General features: G+C 35.5%; 1 protein-coding gene across 3 annotated transcripts; it reads right to left on the reverse strand.

The window, feature by feature from the left end:
- Positions 1–486: 486 nt before the first annotated feature.
- LOC123890874 (piezo-type mechanosensitive ion channel homolog) lies at positions 487–18,286 on the reverse strand. Of its 3 annotated transcripts, XM_045940599.1 has the most exons (21): positions 17,719–18,286; positions 16,656–16,736; positions 16,262–16,421; positions 16,020–16,177; positions 15,337–15,493; positions 15,036–15,222; positions 14,423–14,532; positions 14,137–14,221; positions 12,791–13,006; positions 12,540–12,714; positions 11,729–11,857; positions 11,172–11,345; positions 10,756–10,980; positions 8,346–9,842; positions 5,657–8,136; positions 4,308–4,703; positions 3,613–3,771; positions 2,466–2,969; positions 2,172–2,313; positions 1,895–2,039; positions 488–1,777 (listed from the first exon to the last, which is right to left on the reverse strand). In XM_045940599.1, exons 1-21 carry the CDS (start codon positions 17,765–17,767, stop codon positions 1,642–1,644), a joined length of 7,365 nt encoding a protein of 2,454 aa, XP_045796555.1. In that variant the 5' UTR covers positions 17,768–18,286; the 3' UTR covers positions 488–1,641. The 3 variants fall into 3 exon arrangements, with proteins under 3 accessions (XP_045796556.1, XP_045796555.1, XP_045796557.1); XM_045940600.1 differs by lacking the exon at positions 10,756–10,980 and having other exon boundaries at positions 487–1,777; positions 17,719–18,137; XM_045940601.1 differs by lacking the exons at positions 15,036–15,222; positions 16,262–16,421; positions 16,656–16,736; positions 17,719–18,286 and adding an exon at positions 15,870–15,926 and having other exon boundaries at positions 489–1,777; positions 15,347–15,493; positions 16,020–16,159.
- Between the last annotated feature and the right edge of the window lie 4 nt (positions 18,287–18,290).

The raw sequence follows: 18,290 nt of genomic DNA on the forward strand, positions 1-18,290 counted from the left end.
CCCCTTAGGGGTTAGGGCACAAATTAGAAATACCCATAACTATAAATTCTATTAAAAAATTTGAGTATTTTAGTAATTTTGCGTGCGAACAAATATATACAGTATACATTTTAATAATTTTGGGTGCCAACAAATATAATATAGTATACATTTAAAATTTTAAAAAAATTACCAAAGTATTTTAGTAATTTTTTTTTTTTTTTTGGAGTGGCGGACTTACCCCAGCCATCCCTGATTCCGCCTATGATGATAGCGATTAAGTAATCAAAACTAAATGAATGAGCAATAAATCAACAAAAGTTAAACTACCAAAAATGATAAAAACACGAATAATTGTTTACCCAATTCGGTCCAATAATGACCTAGTCTGGGGGAAAGAGAGCTCTACATTCCACTATCGATGAAATAACTTGATTACAAGAGATAATACAAGAATTTAGTAATTCCCTAAATTCTACCATTTTCCCAAATCTCTACCGGTGATCAAGAGATTTACCAATAAGTGTTTCTAAAGCTTTACAATGATTCCCCAAACCTTTTGAGTGACCCAAGAGATAAAACCTAGCTCTCTAGACTCAAAATTGGCTCAAACACCCTAAAAATCACTTTCTCTCTCTTTTTGGCGGCTGAAGAAAACAACACATAGTATTTGTACTGTGTTTTGCGCACCATGCGCAGGAAAATGGCGCACCATGTGCAGAAGGCAGTAACCACTGCTCCACCTGCACCTCATGCTCAAGGAATGGCGCATCATGCGCTACTGGCAAGGAAGAAACAATTTTCTACTTCCTTCCATCAATTTAAAGGCAAATCCAACAGTTCGTATATTAGGGACGAGAAGAAGAAATAATGAAGTGTTATCTTCAAATAAAATAGACAAAGACATAATGAAGTGGATGTGAAAATCAGGTTAACTGTCTTTGAGTATTGGTTTCTTAAAAGTGAGCTACTTTTGCCACCCTACCGGTTACCCGCAGGCCCTATTTTTACACATCCGCTAATTAAGTAGCGGATGTGTAAAAATCAGAAATTTTGGGGGAAAAAGCCGTCCGCTACTTAAGTCGCCGACAGTATTTGGGTAACCAGTAGGGCGGCAAAAGTAACTCCCTTCTTAAAATGGGTACCCGTTTGTTATTGGTTTAGTAAAATGGGGCTGGATCAATTTTTATGCAAAATGGACTGGGCTTTTTAAACAGGTCCACCGAATTTTTTAAATCAATTCATGTAAACCAGTTGTTGCTAGCATTATTCTTGTAAGTAATGTAAATGTGAATTTAGAATAATCAACCGGTTTCACATCTACATAAAAGGCAAGTAGTTTGGTTTACATTAATCCTAACCTCCCTGAAATGCATATACCACCTCAACCTATTCTTGATCAGAGCATGCAATATAGCCAAGAATCAGAATCAGTAAACCAGACTCAATATATCACTAAGATCCCCAAGTGTCCTGATTGTTTGTGAGCAGCTGGCTCCATACAGTAAAAGATGTATATAATCCGAGGTTGATATAGTTGAGCAGCCTTTACGCGTTTTCTTCCTGCTTTAGCATTTTCATCTGAGAATTGGATCATGCTCAATTAGCGATATTCTGCAAGTTGATGATGGAGACTGAAAATCTTCTAATTATTCCAACAAGTTATTCATCCTGTGTATACTCTAACAACATGTGTGGAGAGCGGTAGATTTTAACAAGCGTCCAATACAGAATCTCTTCCACTTCAAGCTCTCCTTCAGCTCTTGCAGCATATATATCTTCACATATTGCCATCAATCTGCATCAATAAACACATTATAGAAATCATCAGTACTCGCTTCATTAAATTTCCCAATAAACAGAAGGGAGCCCATTAGTGAAAATTCATTATAATATAGATTAATTGCTTGAGCACCTGTCACAAGAAGGAAGGTTCTCAAAAGGAATTCTCATTCGTAAATCAGAACACTGTAATCTGATAAAACGTCCAACTGCAAGCACAAAGGTGATGTAAAGTCCCCAGATGCTGAACTTGCTTAGAGTTTCACCGATAATACCCTCTAGAGCAGAAAGGAGAATAGATAAATTGGTGTTAGTTAAGATATTTGATCATATCTGAAGGGAAACAAAGTTCTGCCTTCATGTGTTATGAACTAGATAGGTAGCTGTAATAAAGTTTGGGTTGAACTTACGAGGGGTCTCTTCAGATACAATTATAGCCATCGGTCCTGAGAACTTTCCACATCCATGTGCATCTGAGATGTCGAGATCATAGAAAGACCACCACTGCGGATCCCCACGGTTAAGGACAAGATCCCCACTAACCAGCTCCACCTGCAAAGACGTTTTGTCCGTTTTGATCAGAGCCATAGCTAGTGAATGAATGTAGCAGTTCAATGAATAATACTAGGTGCATTTTTTTTGGTCTTAGATAGGATATTTTGTTCAAGTCTAAGATTAGTACATTGTAAGTAAGACGTACATACCGACTGTTCAAGAGAACGCACATCACCGGAGCCTGTGACCCGAAAATATCTAGGATAAATATTGAATACTGAGAAACCATTGGAAGTACCATTGAAGACGTTAGTCACTTCATAAGATGTGGGAAGATCCTGCTCCTGTATTTTTAATTCATATTTCACTACTTCCTTTCCTTTAGGCCTATCTCTGGTAAATTCCCAGGAGAAAGTAATGTCCATATTCCACCTGAGGGACTTCATAAATCTGGCCTGCACAACAGGTGGGACAAGCCACAATGTACTTGCATCTGATTGGCAGCAAATTAATTGAATGTCATTCTCATCGTATGCACTAAGATAACCCTGGGGATCCAAACTTGTGCGTGCTTCAAGATTTTCCCAAGATATCTTTTCGCACAAAGTAGTCTCAAACAATGTCAACTTGCCACTTGATGTGCTTATATACACCCGAGCACTGGCATCTTTGATCGGGTTTGCAATGTTTGTTGGGTTACCGCTACTATACATCTGTCGAGAAAATATAATTTTGAAGAAATGGTGCGAAGTGAGAGGTCAACAAATAGTTTAGGAAAAAAAAAATCCGTCCAATATTATATTCGTAAGTATGCACTCTATAATGGATCTAAAATAAAGTTAAAGTAGCATTCAACAGCCTTTGGCTTTTTCTGAAAAATGTCAACAGCCTTTGGCTATATCATATATTTATTCAAACTATTGACTTCTAGGTCTTTCTTGATAGTTTCTCATATAATTTTCTTGGTCTTCCTCTGCCTAGCAATTGAGATACTCTTCATCTGATATACTCTCTTAACTACGAAATCTATATGTCTCCTATGCACATGCCCAAACCACCTAAGACGAGATTCACCCATCTTTTCTACAATAGGTGTTACTCCAAATTTATCTCCAATGCTATTATCTATGGGCCCCTGATCTTACTCTTGTGATGACATTTACTTCCTAACATTCCATCTCATACAACATTGTCGGTCCTACAGCTGTGTGATGAAACTATCTCTTTAACTCGAACAGTACCTTTTTATCACATAAAATCCCCGAGGCACTCCTCCATTTCATCCATACAAAATGAGATTCATAGTTGGAACATTTAATTCTAACAAAAAGATAATTAAGAATTTTTTATTCTTACCAGCATTGGAGCCCATATAACACACATTAAAACAAAGAACAAACATATCCCACTGCAGAACTTTGTCATTTTTGGCTGCTTTTGTCCTTGTTGGTGGCTGGCTCTATTCAAAACCACGTCGCATTTGACAAGAAACAAGCTTGCGTGAATATCTTCCAGCTAAAAAGAAAGCTAGATTGTTAAAAAGATATAAATGGGAATAAAAATGCACACTCCTTATGAGAAATAGCTAAGAAAATAGCAAGTCTGCATGCTTATGTGAAAATAGGAGTTATGAATCTAAGTTGTTCAATGAAAATAGTCATGTTTTGGTCCTCTTTCTAATTTCTATAATAAAATCAAAGCTTTAACTTCATTGTAATTTACGTTAGTGAAAGTTAAAATTATGTCATAAATTGTTGAGAAATTGTTAGGGGAAAAAACTTTTTCGCAGCATACTGTGTCAGTAGTTTGTTATGTTCACATTTCACTATTAACAATAAGATTTGTGGATATATTTCAAAATGACTTTTCCAGATTTTCATTAGATGATCAATCAAGAGGGTTAAGGAAGTCCAAATATTCTAGGCTGTCCAAGAATGGAAAAACGGGGAGTTCTATATTAATATGCAAATGACATAACTCATAATAGTGGCAGCAACAAAAAAATTATTATAAAGGAACAATATGGAGACTGTTGAGCACATATGATATACCTTTAGCCAGTCATACATAGTCAAAGATGTTGTCGTGCAAGACCAATCTAGCACACTTCTCAATTCATAGAGGAAAGGTATAGCTCGATATAGTCGAAACCCCAAAACATTAACTCGTGAAACACTACTGGTCAAAAACTGCCTGTACAGAGTGCTTTTGTTTGGAATCCCAAAATGAATTTGCTTTGCTTGCAAAACCAGAGAAATTGCTTTTGTAAAATAAATGGCACGAATTGCCAATCTTCCAGAGTATCTGTGCAATGGATCCATGTCCCAGGCATATTTTGTGACTGAACATGTGAAGAGAACAAGGTTGAATAAATAGAAAACAACTTTCCCTGTTGCAAATGAACAGAGGTATATAATTCGATCAAGCACGATCAAGAAAAAGACAACCTGCAATATAAAGGTTTTATGTTGAGTAACTAGCAATGATTTTATTATCAACATGGAAATTTAAAAAATTTGATATTCATTGGTCGAATGGATCAAACAGTGGAATATATTAAACCATGTATGTCATCTTAAAAAAAATTGAAACGGGTGAGTTTGGCATAGCAAGAAATTACCAAGTTTCTAAAAATCCGTGAACACAAAATATGTGAGCCCTCGGAAGAAAAGAAATTAGCAGTCTTTTGGTCTCAGTTTTTTTTTTTGGGATATCCAAACGGCTAACCCTAACAACCCTTTAGCCCATACATTATTTTCTCTGGAAACACCACAGCATGGTAACAGGTTTCTTATAATTATTTGATGTCTTTTAATGTTTTCTGTCGTTGAAAAATTGAGGTTAAACTTATCTGATACTTTCCCCTAATCTGTGTTATGAATCTATGATTATGTTTGCAATATTAATGAAGCATGAACGAAGATAAATTTATTATCAAATAATTGAAAACCGGCAAAATTTGAACTAATGAATCTATAAATGTATTCAACGTAAATAGAAAGACTATGTTTGGATTGATGAAAAAGGACGGTATGGAGTGGAATATAATGAAATCATACTAGGATTCATTGTTTGGACTGTTTAAAATAGGAAGGAAATGTGACAGAGTACATTCCATTCCTTTCAATACCCTTCTTTTTCTTCCCTTCTAATTCAGAGGATAAGTGGTGGAACAAGTTTTTTTTTCGTGTTCCATAAAAAAAATCCAAACCATAGAATTCCAATCAACTCTAGTATTATATCCCTTTCCATCCAATTCATTCATCATTATATATCCAAGCATAGCCTAAGTTCCATCAAGAGAATGATCAGCCAAGAGAAATCCGGTATAGGACTTGCAATATCTGATACAATTTACAAATCGAGACATCAACGTTATACGTCTTTGAACATTTCTTACCATGAGAACTAATACAAAATCTTCTGGGAACTGATCTTCCAGCTGGTAGACCTCAAGAAACTCACTGTTAGCTTTCATAACTGATTCATAAAAAATGGCTATTAAGAAGAAAACAGCCAAATCAGCTCCAAAGATGTAGGCGTACAGATCAATTTCCCTTTTCCCACCACCGATGACGGAAATTATTCGATATGGAAACCCAATTTCTTTGAAAATACCTATGTGTTGAGCTTTACGAATCTCATTGGATACATCTTCTGCTGGAGTTAATGAGCTGTACCATTCTTCAGCAGTAAATTCAATTGAAGGGGAGGCATATAACACCTCAAAAACAACAAGACACAAGTTTTCATTCTCTTCACTTTTTTCGATGCTCTGTACACGAACACTACTTGCAGAGTGCATATTAAAAAGGTTATCCTCTTTGCATCTCATATTGTGCAATATCTTCAATGACTTATTTATTCTTGATTCAATTCTCTTTGGTTGAATTCCGTCTTCAGGCCACGAGTTAACTTCCATAGACAGCTGCACAAAGTAAGGGGGAGTTTCTGCACCCCAAGTTAATGATTTCCAGTACCTGCAGAGCCTTCTGACCAACCGTTTCAGTAGATTTTTCAGTGGTAAAAATAATCTCTGTAATCTGTCTTGCATGGTGGAACACTTTACATCCTCTATGAAGCTCTGATGTTTTTTCTTACAAAAGCTGGAATCTGCAGCCATTTTCCAACCACCGTCCTTCACAGTTATGGAGGTTTGCAAGAGAGTGAATATATATACTAGGAAAAATGGTAAGTTGTTTGTAACAAAAGATGATGTTATTTTTTTCGCAGGGAATCCCAATTCTTGAAGCAAGCTCACGTGGAATTCAAACTCGGTGTGTTGGATGATGATTTGATACAAATATTGAAGCAAAATGCAAATTTCGGTGTAAATTAATATAATAACCCAAAATATGTAACTTGGACCGGTATTTTGACAGAGAGCATATAAAAAGAGAGCTGCCAGGTACACCACAGAAAGTAAACTGAAGGACCATAGATATATTAGAATAAAGCAGCAATAGCAAACGACATCGTTATTTGACCTCATTCGGGACCACGTGTAATGAAAAATAATGCCAATTTGAAGGCAAGCAGTATCAGGCACAATGTGCTCATGAACAGAGTGTGTGGAAAATGTATACTCCAGAGGTTCTGCACCCGTATTTTGATTCTCAATCTCATAGTACTCCTCATCATCTGATGAATCTTCAGTTGGCTCTAGTTCTTCGCGTTCTATCTTCAGATAGTTCATTAGATTGTTAACTGCCATATTTCCAAGAGACTGTACCTGAGATACTCCATTCCCTATGAAATTGACAGCGGAAACTAAAGCATTTCTCCTGACTCGAAGTTTATAACGATTCCTTATTTCTAAATCCAAATAATCACTGCTTTTGGTTCTTTCCTTTAGGTTAACAATTCCACGAGGAGTATCCATTGGGTACTTCCAATACTCTGGTACCAATGGACTTGCAGATTTTTCGCTCAAAAGAGATTGATTCACATCAAATGGACCTACTGACTCGGTATTTATATCAATATCTTGCTTCCGGAATTCATTTTCCCTAAGAAAATCTAGTTTAGAATTTCCTCTCTCTCTTAGGCCGTCAATATCGAGAGAAGGATTACTACAGTTTGCATCAGTACTCATATTGTGGAGCTGATCTTGAAGGTTTAGCATCTCTGATTTCATCTTTTCCACCTGCAAGCTTCGGAGATGCTTCAGCTCTTCAGCTTTACGTGTGTGCTGTAACTGAGCAGTCTTCCAATCAGCTTTCTTCTCTTGTTGCCGCAGTATAGCACCAATCTGCTCTTTCTCAAGGTATTTTGATACATAAACAAATTCTGGAAATGAGAACATGTACGACTGTAGTGATACTAACATGAATATGATGATTTCCACAAACGATGATCTTGATGTAATTCGAAATCCATAATCATATTTGTGAAACCCAACCAATTCATTTATGCTTTCAATGGAACCACTTTTGATCTCCCTAAAGTCGCCGACAAAAGGAGATTGGTATGCAAGAGACAAGACAATTACGACGAAGTTGTACATCCTTAAGAATCTAAAGATTTTATTTCCTTGCTTTAGTATTTTTAGCCTCATTCGGAAGAAAACTAGAGCAAAACCAAGATAGCCAAAATGCAGCATGTCATATTCAAGAGTTCCTGTAATCAAAATTAATGAAAGAACGAAATCTAACAAGTGACAGTAACCATAAAGCCTCAAGTGGTCAAGAAATGTCCAATATCCTTTTGTTTCAAATGAAAGATCGCTTAGTACAGATGCAGACTTCCATTGAGAGAGTATATTTTGATACATCTCTAACCCAGTAAGAATAGATGATTGGTCAGCACGAAATTTGAAACATGAAAACATGAAAACCCCATAATAGCTAATAAGCATACGACGATCATCAACAATAATGCCTGCAGAGAAGGAATTTGACATGAATTATTGGGGAAAGTTATCATGTAACAGCTATTAAAATTATCCCATCCTGACTTAAAAGCATACTCTAGTCTCAAAAACAGGCTTTATGATTGTTATACGTGTGATACACATTTAACCACAACACATATACCTGCTGTCAACTATCTGAACAAACACAAAGAAACATGCATTAATGGAGAGATACCTAGCCAACACCTTTTGCAGTAGTTAAAATATACATCTGATACTCTCCAACAGTCGTGGCATGGTACTTGTTCGCCAATCTGTTGGTGCACAAAAGCAAGATGCATCCAGATAGCCAAGTATTCAATAGTGATGATAGAAGCAAATAGAAAAACAAAAACAGGCCATAATTTTTTAATAAGTAGATGGTGTAGAAGAACACAAGCCGCAAGTGATGCTATATAGAGCAAGGAAATGGCATTCAGCACCGCAAAGCTAGCAAGAAGCAATGCAATCATGTTGATTTCAAGACCAAATAAATTGAACATATTCTCTATCCAGAACTTCAAAGATACTCTTAAAACAGTCTTCTGCATTTCCAACCTCTCTTTTCTCAAGAACAGAAGCCGCTTTCTGTTCCACTTCAAGCTATCCTTAGAACTCTCCCAGAAATGAAAAACTCGAAGATTTTTTACACTGTCTCTTTGCGCTGAGTCTGACCCTTGGGATAATCCAGAATTAATTGTTGGACATGAATGACTTCTTGTGCCTCTTTTAATTGTTGGTGAAGTAGGACTTTCCACTTGTTTGCTTAGCAGGGTACAGGCAGTAGTTTCATTAGAATCTTCAACTGGACTGAATAGAGGACAAGGCTCAGTCCATCTTCCTACATTTCCGTTAACATGTTGCATCTTTTCCAACCAACGAAAAACATTGTATTGAAGTATACATGCTACAATAACCACAACCTTTCCCCTTAACCCTGACTCTAAACCTTTAAAACCAGGCTTATACAGCTGTAAACCCATAAGTAAGGATAATTGAAAATGATCTTGACCAGGAAACATCTCAGCCCAGTCTCCCCACATCTGGAAAAGATATTCAACCATTATGAGAAGTCCCGAATAAACTAGAAACACTTTTGCAGGGATCTGAGAAGACTTTGGTAATCTTGAGTAGTTAATTGAACCAACAAGATATAGGAAACCAAATGCACTTATAGGTGATAAAGATGCATAAAACAGGGAAACATATAATATTTTATCAGTATGCCGGACCAACAGGCGTCTTGTAAAAGGAAAAGGTTTTATTTCAGGCGCATCATAGTTACTAGACCTAGAACTTTTGCTCTGCCTCCTTTCATAGCTATATAGCTGCATTACTATCAATACAGCCAAAGATTGCCAAATGTTTTGCAACATTGAAGCTTCTGGGTTATAGCCAAATGCAGTTTGAAGACTCTTTGAGCTGGAAAAGACACCAATGCTGTAAATGGAGAAAACCACAAATATAGCATACACTTTCATAGGAAACCAAAGATGCTTTTTTGTTTTCCCTGCAAGTTGTCTTCCACTTATCCACAGTAGAAGAAAGAATAAGTAACCAAATGAAGCATAGTTGGGCGTGCTTAGGTATACACTGAGGAGAATTGTCAGGAAGGCAATGTATTTACCACATGACCGATAAGCAGAAAGGAACTTCTGTCTTATAACCTTCACATATGATGTTGTCTTCCTCTCTGAATAATTAATAGAATGGTTAGAATATTGATGTCCACACTTTGGCTAAATATGTAGCTTACACTAATCAAGCAACAGAAGTATTATTGTCTTAAGTCTTAACCCAATAAGAAATCTATATAGAAAAATAAAAGGCTTAAATGTTTATAATTGCTTGATTTTAACCCTCTAAGTTTCACAATTGCTTGAGTTTGGCCCCTCGTGTTTGAATTGCTCAATTATAGCCCCTTTTGCATTTGGTAGTCCCCCGTTGACATTTTTGACTAAAATTTTGGCCTCTCATAGTCTTTTTCTCCTTCAAGCTCTTGACGGAATGCGACGAACACGGGCTTGGATATGAAAGAAGGGTCTTGGACAGGGTTAAATGTGACATTTTAAATTAAAAAAATAATTTAAAATAACTAAAAATTGTTTTTAAAATTAAAAAGATGTTTTAAAATAAAAAATGTCTATAAAATGAAAATATTTGTTTTAAAAATAAATAAATAAATGAAAAATAGGTTTTTAAAAAAAAATAGTTTATAAAATAAAAAAATAGTTTATAAAAAATTTGTGAACTATTTTTTATAACAAAAACAAATTATTTTATAAGCTATTTTAAGAAAACAACAAATTTTCATTTATTTTTAAAAACATTTTTATTTCTTTTAAGATGTCACATAATCAATTTTTAGTCAAAAATGTCAATGAGGGACTAGCAAATGCAAAACGGGGTAAACTTGGGTGGCCAAAATTGAGCAATTGAAATTTGGGGGGCAAAATCGAGCAATTGTGAAAGTTAAGGGGTTAAAATTGAGCAATTAAAACTTGGGGTCTAAAATCAAGCAATTGTAAGACTTGAGGGGACAAAACTGGCCAAAATAAAATGATATGGAAATCCTAGGGAACAATTAGTATTTACAAGAGTTGTACCATGAGTGTCATGGCTCACGCTAGATCGTGGACTATAACCCGATAAACAAACAGGTTTGATCAAGCCAGCTCTCAAGATGCTAAACCCGACTGGCGGGCAAGATGTGTGTCGCACAATAGCTGAAAATATAAGAAGTGTTTGAAGCCCGTGGTTGTGAATTGCACAGAAGCAAGCAAGAATCAATATTTTGAAGAAATCCACTGAATGGATATCATTAAGCAGGCCTGCAACATTCACATGAATGAATGATGATAAAACTAAGCAGAATGACTTTATTGAAGGCAACACAAAGTTTGAATTTGGATCCCGAAAACACAAACAAATGTCTGAAAGGCAGTATCTTTTTTTGTTTATAGGCATCACAAAAGTGTATTTATATATTAAGATAAAAAATAAAAAAATAAAAAACATTTACCTAATTGTGAGAGAATTTGAAAAGCAAAGGAACCCTTCTGGTCCAAAGTTTTGGAGATCAAATCAAGCCGAAGAATGAACTGAAGTGCAAACTGTGCCTCACATAAAAGGATAACAGCTTGACGTAATTTACCATTGATTGCATTGCTTAAAAGATAAATTAAAAAGAAAATCACTGCATGCAGAAAGTGTACGCAGTCAGTAAATTAAGAATACTGTCACAGCTCAGACTATTACATTCTACAAAGATGATGGTTCAAACAAAGTTTAAATTTTATCAATGCACAGTTTGTTTAAAACTCTCAACAATAATAAACAATAAATTAATTGAATTTAAAACTTGAGTTATTTGAACAGGTGGAACTGTGTGGTCCACTGTATTATAAAACTGTACACATGGTGGATCAAAATTTAAAGCAAACAAAATTGATGAGGTAAAGAGTGGATCCACATTTCATGATTTAAGAAAATACCAATAAGAGCAGTTCCTCATTAGAAGTATATCAATAAACAAATATATAAATAACAAAGGATGAAACTGGTGGACATTGAACTTACTATAAACAGCATGAATAAGACCAGGTCTTATTGCAATAAGAAATATCAATGTTAATATTATAGCATGTGAGCACTTGCGCAGTCCCCATGCTATTGTAGCCACAACTAATACTGTAGTCTCTTCTTCCTCTAGAAATTTGGCAACAGAAAGAAACAACAAAACAGTAAGACTTTTTATTTATTTATTTTGTTTTCAAATGATAAGACTTTTTATGTTATGCATATTAAAATGTATTTTTTACAGATAAGAAAAAATCTGACGAGATATAAGCATATGCTAAAATTTCTAGGACACTTGAAGCTTAGTGTGATACAAACGCTTTGGAATTTATGTGGAACCTTCATCATATTCATCTTCTTCTTGTTCAAGTTATTGCAGCAGACCCCCAACACAAGATCTAACATAAAACATATAAATTCTCCAAGATGCTATTGTTCCAGTTCAAAGAAAATAAGAGACAAGATTCTATAAAGCATACACCAGATGGGCTAAACAATTTTTTTCATAAGCGTGTCAACCATACTGTTATGCTGATTATTTTATGAAACCTGTATTTTTAAAGTGGCAGCAGACATCAAATTTAATGTGTTTCATAAATGGATTTCACCTAAAGACATAATTAGAACTTTTATAAACCTTCATTAGCAAATAAGTCATAATGTAATAGAAAATCATAAAAAATTTAATCATGAGAGTCATACTTTGACATTTTATCACAAATTATTATCAAGGAGAATATCGTTAAGCACTAGAAATCATAATTGCAAACAGTAGCATGCATAGTGTACTCAGACCATCTATTTTTCTCACCTTCCACAATAGATTCATAAGATGTTAATTGTCCTTGATCAGTAATGCACGATAACACTGAATTGTTCACAAGGTTGCACATGGCGACAAGAAAACCAAGACCAAATTGAGCAAGCAAATAGTATGCTGGGATAGGGTAATGCCACAAGCCTATAGTTTCCCATATCTTCATATCCTGCAAGTGAGGAACAGAATGTTAACAAAAATTTGAATAGAGTTGTCAATCCCTCAAAGCCACTAGCAATATGTACCTTTCGTGATTTGTTATTGGAGACAGCGAGTGCTACGTTGAAGATGTACGTGCTAGCGGCCCAAAGGAGAATGAAAACAAGAAGCATGCCATTCAGTTGATGCAACCGAAACATGGAAGGGAAGGCATACAATATGTATCCCACATAAGCAAGCAATCCAAATGAGCACAGACTTGCAAAGTGGAAACTCCAAAATGATAGCACCAGCAAGGAAATCTGCCAGGAGCATCAATTAATGCAATCAATCAGCTTATAAAAGTTCTGTTAAGTGTCGAGGATCACAAGGCTCACAAGTTATGAAGCACGGAGTCCGAAGTGGACAACGGACACGACATGGAGACTCCAACACCGCTAATGTAAAAAATATATGACACACACACATATTCATCTAAATTTAGCACTTTGTTTCATTAGAAAAAGATTCTAAAACAAGATATACTGGTCTTTCACCTTCGTTCGTCCATCTACTACAGAGAAGTTAAAAATGATGTAACTAATTTAAGGTTTTTAATCCCCTAATGGATCATCATTGAAGACTTGAGAAGATGAAGACATGAGTGCATGGGAAAACGTGCATATGCTGCAACTTTTCAAATGCCTAATTAAAATACTATTATGTTATTTTTAAAAGCTTTTTTTGTTTCTATGTTTTTAGGAAAAAATCATAGTTGTGTCGATTCAACTGTAGATGTGTCTGACATGTGTTGATGTGGAAAATTTAGGATGTGTCAAATATGCAGATGTATCGAACACACAAACACGTCTGATCGCAAGAGCATATGTGCTTCATAGCTTACAAGAGAGCTATAGGTCATAAGCTCAACTTTATTGAGTTATGATATCATGAAGTGTTTTGCATGTTTCATGAGTTCGTTAAGTTTGTCCAATACATATCTCTTCAATGATTAAAAAAAAAAGATCAACTATCGTCGGGACTTAAGAATTCAGAAGTGACAATATTAAATTCTGATGACTAGGACGGCCCAGTACACGAGACTCTCACCTGTGGGGGTTTAGGTAGGGTAGATACACGCTGTCTTACCCCACAAGAAGAGAGGTTGTTTTCAGGACATAAATGATGGAAGATGAATTGATGGTTATCAGTTGGCCAGTGAAAATGATTGATAATTACCAATTCAATTTTCTCACCCTTACACACCGATATTTACCTACCCAAAAAATCGAGGGATGCCAATTATAGTTGAAAATAATTTATCTTCGCTAGTTACGTACATGATACGTCATGCCAAACATTGAACGTGAATTTTGCACAGGGTTTTAGCAACTAAATGATTTACTGATAGAGAAAAAAAAAACCTCAACAGAAATAGGAAAGGCATGTGTACCGGAAAGCCGTATGTTAGAAAGTTAATACTAAACGTCTGCGGAATAGCTCCTTGCAATATGAAACTTGTATGCCTCACACCAAACCTGTCAGAAAATTAGAAAACCAAGAGATGAAAGTAAAATATTTCTAGGAAGGATCAGCATATTGCTATAAAGCTTCCATAACGGCGGGGTTCAAGGAAGGATCGGACCCATTACGAATCAGATATAGATGAAAACAAAAGAAGAAGAAGAAGAAATGCAAGAAAGATGGATCAAATGAGAGTGTTGCATCTAGTTAATTACCTGAATTCATGAACAAAGAGAGAACGTCTTTTGGGAAGAAGTTCCTCGGTCAAATCACTTTCTCTTGTGATGATTTCCATTTCGGCTAGCTCATTTCTGATCCAAGATAGCTGGGACAAAGAGCAAATTAAAATGGGTGACCATACTACAAGAGATTCAAAATATGGAAAATATCTCAAAATATGAGTGCTTCTATGGCTTGGGAAATTAGCACCCTACAAGCTTATTTTGTGGTGTTGAGTTAGGTCCTAACTCCTAAGTCCAAATTGTGAAATGGTATCAGAGTCTATTCTAAATTTGTTATTAGGTCAAGATCTCTATTATTCCACTTTCCACCTGCATTTGTTCACATTCTGGATGTCCAATCTCGTGAGGGAATGTGTCGAGACTTTAGAGTATCACATCGAACTAGAGATATGGTCTAGGTAAAGATTATAAGGCTTGGGGAAATTGTCACTTTACAAGCTGGTTTTGTAGGGTTGAGTTATACCTTAAGCCTAAATTCTTAGAAGTGGATTCCCATACACAACGGTAAATACCTATTTTATATGATACAAATATTGACTTTTAACAGTAGAACAATGTTATTTATAAGAACATTGTGTATTCTTACCATAATGTAGAAAAGTAGAAGTGCAAGAACAGAACAAACTTCTGACCATTCTGACTTTGTAGAAAGTTTGAATAGCCCAAAGTGGTAAAATATCGACCTAACGGACTCTGGGAATTCAATAGGAAGTTGGTATATGTACAGCAAAATGATATTGAAGCCAGCATGATAGAGAAGGTATCTCCACCACCTTCAAATTCATAAAAACCCCAAATCATTGAACCAATTACATTCTATTTATAATGTATACTGCAACGATAAAATAGTATTATCATAATTTTTTCCATGGGAAGGAAAAGCTTACCGAAAGATACCTAAATAATTGCTTGTCCAAGACCAATCAACAAGCCCTGCACTGCTGCAAATGAAAAAAGGCAAAGAAACCCAAGATGCATGACTAATCCCAGCAATTAGTTGTATAGCAGGCAACAATAAACAGCACAAGCTCTTGAGATGAGATCCTGCAACCCAAAAAAACCAACATCCATCTATAATTATTCCATATAGACAAAGAAATCAGTTTGTTAACAACATAATGCAACTAAATAAATTATTCGTTTTAACATAAAAACAAATAATTTATTTAATAGAGCAGAAAGTGAAGATTGAACTCTTAACCATATCAAGGAAACAGTCATCCTAAGAGCTCGGTAAAGGTTTTCTTTATTATTTCTAACAGTGGTTTTACGATAAATCTCTTCTTTATTTAGAAACATACACATACATTTTATTAGAGAAAACAAGTCCAGTACCAAAAGGGGTCAGCAAACACACCCTTGAAAAAAGGAAGAAAAAAAGAAGACAAGACAAAAAATAAAATAAAATAAAATAAACCACCTATAAATATTCAAGAATGCAAAAATGTCCCTCTATATATTAGTAATGGTAAGTTCCCTGAAACAAACACGAGCAAAAGATGGAGATGCTACAAACAAAACTTTATCCCAAAGCAAGAATAAAGGAAAAGAGATAAGTTTTACAACAAACCTAACAGCGGAACGGAAGAGCATAGATGCCCAGAATAAAAATTTCTCCATGCATCTGGACCACGTCCATTTCCATATATTTCAATTAGAGAAAGAAAGGTTGCTAATACTTGCATGACCAAAAAATACTCTATAGGCAAAGTCCTCCAAGACTGCACTCTGCAAAATCATTTAATACTCTGAATGACGATACACTGAGGGGATGAAATTATTATAAACAAAGGGTAAAGCCAAAAAAAACACCTTATAAATCCAATTAACTGAGCCCACTGAGCATCAGCAGTACTCCATCGATCCCCCTCAATGGCCAAAACAATATGAAATATGGCATGTGAGAGCAGTGTCAATGAGGATACTATAAGAACGGACCACGTTATCAGATATTGTTGATGCAAACGAGATCCTATTTGGAGGGGAAAAAATCATGAAGAAAAGATAATAATTATATTTGCACCTAAAATACAAGATAATCACTACCAACTACCGAGTGGTGAGATGATACCAACAGAATTGTAATCTTAGAGCATGTATGTATCACTAAGTTCCTGATAGGACACTGAATCTTTAAGTTGTAAATAAAATGGCAGAAAACTCATATGTTATAAATAGATAACAAGGATCAGAGCAAGCATCTCACCTTTTCTAGGAGCAGTATACTGAATGAAAAGGAATGCTATTAAATCAACTAAAGACATCAAACTCCAGTTAAGTATAGATGCTGCATGAAAAAGAGAAAAAGTGTCAATTGCAATTTAGTGTGTGAAAGCTGATACAAAAAGCAAAAAACTATGGACAATCATTCAAGGAGCTTCATGTGAATTCAAGCAATCCCACTCAAACTTTAGATGGAATCACTAGTATAAATTACAAAGTTATAACTGCAAACAAACATTTCCGACGACAAAAAAACAAACTCCAAACAAGCGTTGTGTAACTGCTGGCATTGCCCTATGCAACCAATGTGAGTGTTTTGGTAAAAAAAAAAAGTAACTAATCATACTTGACCATGCAGGTTAGCCCGCTTTTAACCAGTTGAAAACGGGGCGAGGCAGGGTGGGTCGACTTAGGTGGTCAAGTTCTAAAAGTCACCCCACCCTGCCACTTGGCCGGCCGGCCCGTGAAACAAATTTAAATTTTTTTCATTCACGCGAATCATAAAGTTCATAAATTGTTGTTGTTTCAAAAAAATAAAATGAGTTACCAAAAAATTCTCCAATAACATAATTAACAGTAGCGTACTAATAGTTTTTAGTTGCAATTCACATGAATTCTCCGTAAAACTAATAAACACAAGTGACAATTTTTAAAATAAAAAATAACTTGCAGGCCGCCCCGTGTCTGCCCGCTTCTTTAGTAAGTTAAATAGGGCGGCCCAACTTAAGAGGTCGAGTTCAAAATCTCTACTCAACCCGCCTAAAATAGCAGGCTCGGCTGTTTTGACATCTTAAAACACTGTGATGTGAGTTAATTATGACAACGTGAATAATCATACATTTGAACGCAGCAGCAGCAGCAGCATTTGAGTACCAAATTCATCCAAATCAGATAGTTTATTAATTAATATACAGTCTGTTATCTTTAGGGGAAAAGTATATGATCTAACTAATTAAACCTCCTCTGAAACATTAAAACTCAAAGTAGTTAAAATATTGGACGAATAACATTAAGAAAAGTGAGAAATGATAGGAATAGGATCAAACCTGTTAAGAGGAGCGTAGGTAGTAGAAATCCAGGTATAAACCTAACCATGATGATGCAAGTATAATTATCACAATGAGTAGAAGCTACATCATAGTGTGGACGGAGTAACACAAATCTATGCGTGAAACCCTAAAAATGAACGTGATGATGGAGAAGGTATCGATTCTCGTGGCAATAATCATAAAACGACGCCGGATCATAATGTCGGCGTTGAAGAGCGAAAAAGAAGAATAATGATGAGAGATTCGAATCGATGAGATGAGGAATGTTCTGCCATCGCGCTCTGTTGATTGATGAATTCAGTTTCCGTTTCCCTCCTGAATTGGATCAACTGAATTTTCTCGTTACTCAAGAAATCGGTGAAGGGTAATTTCGGTAGTCTGCTTCTTTTGGCTTTCCTTTCAGTTTCGGACACAGTACATGCGTAAGCAAAAACTGTGGGAGCTGAATAGCTGATCAAATGGGATATTACAGTAGTAACCTCATGCATTAGCAAATACTTGTTGTATTACAATACTCCTCAAAATGCACACATGTTTTATATTACAATATAAATCTTAGCAGAACACTG

The sequence above is a fragment of the Trifolium pratense genome, linkage group LG6, assembly GCF_020283565.1.
Source record: "Trifolium pratense cultivar HEN17-A07 linkage group LG6, ARS_RC_1.1, whole genome shotgun sequence".
Lineage (NCBI taxonomy): Eukaryota > Viridiplantae > Streptophyta > Magnoliopsida > Fabales > Fabaceae > Trifolium > Trifolium pratense.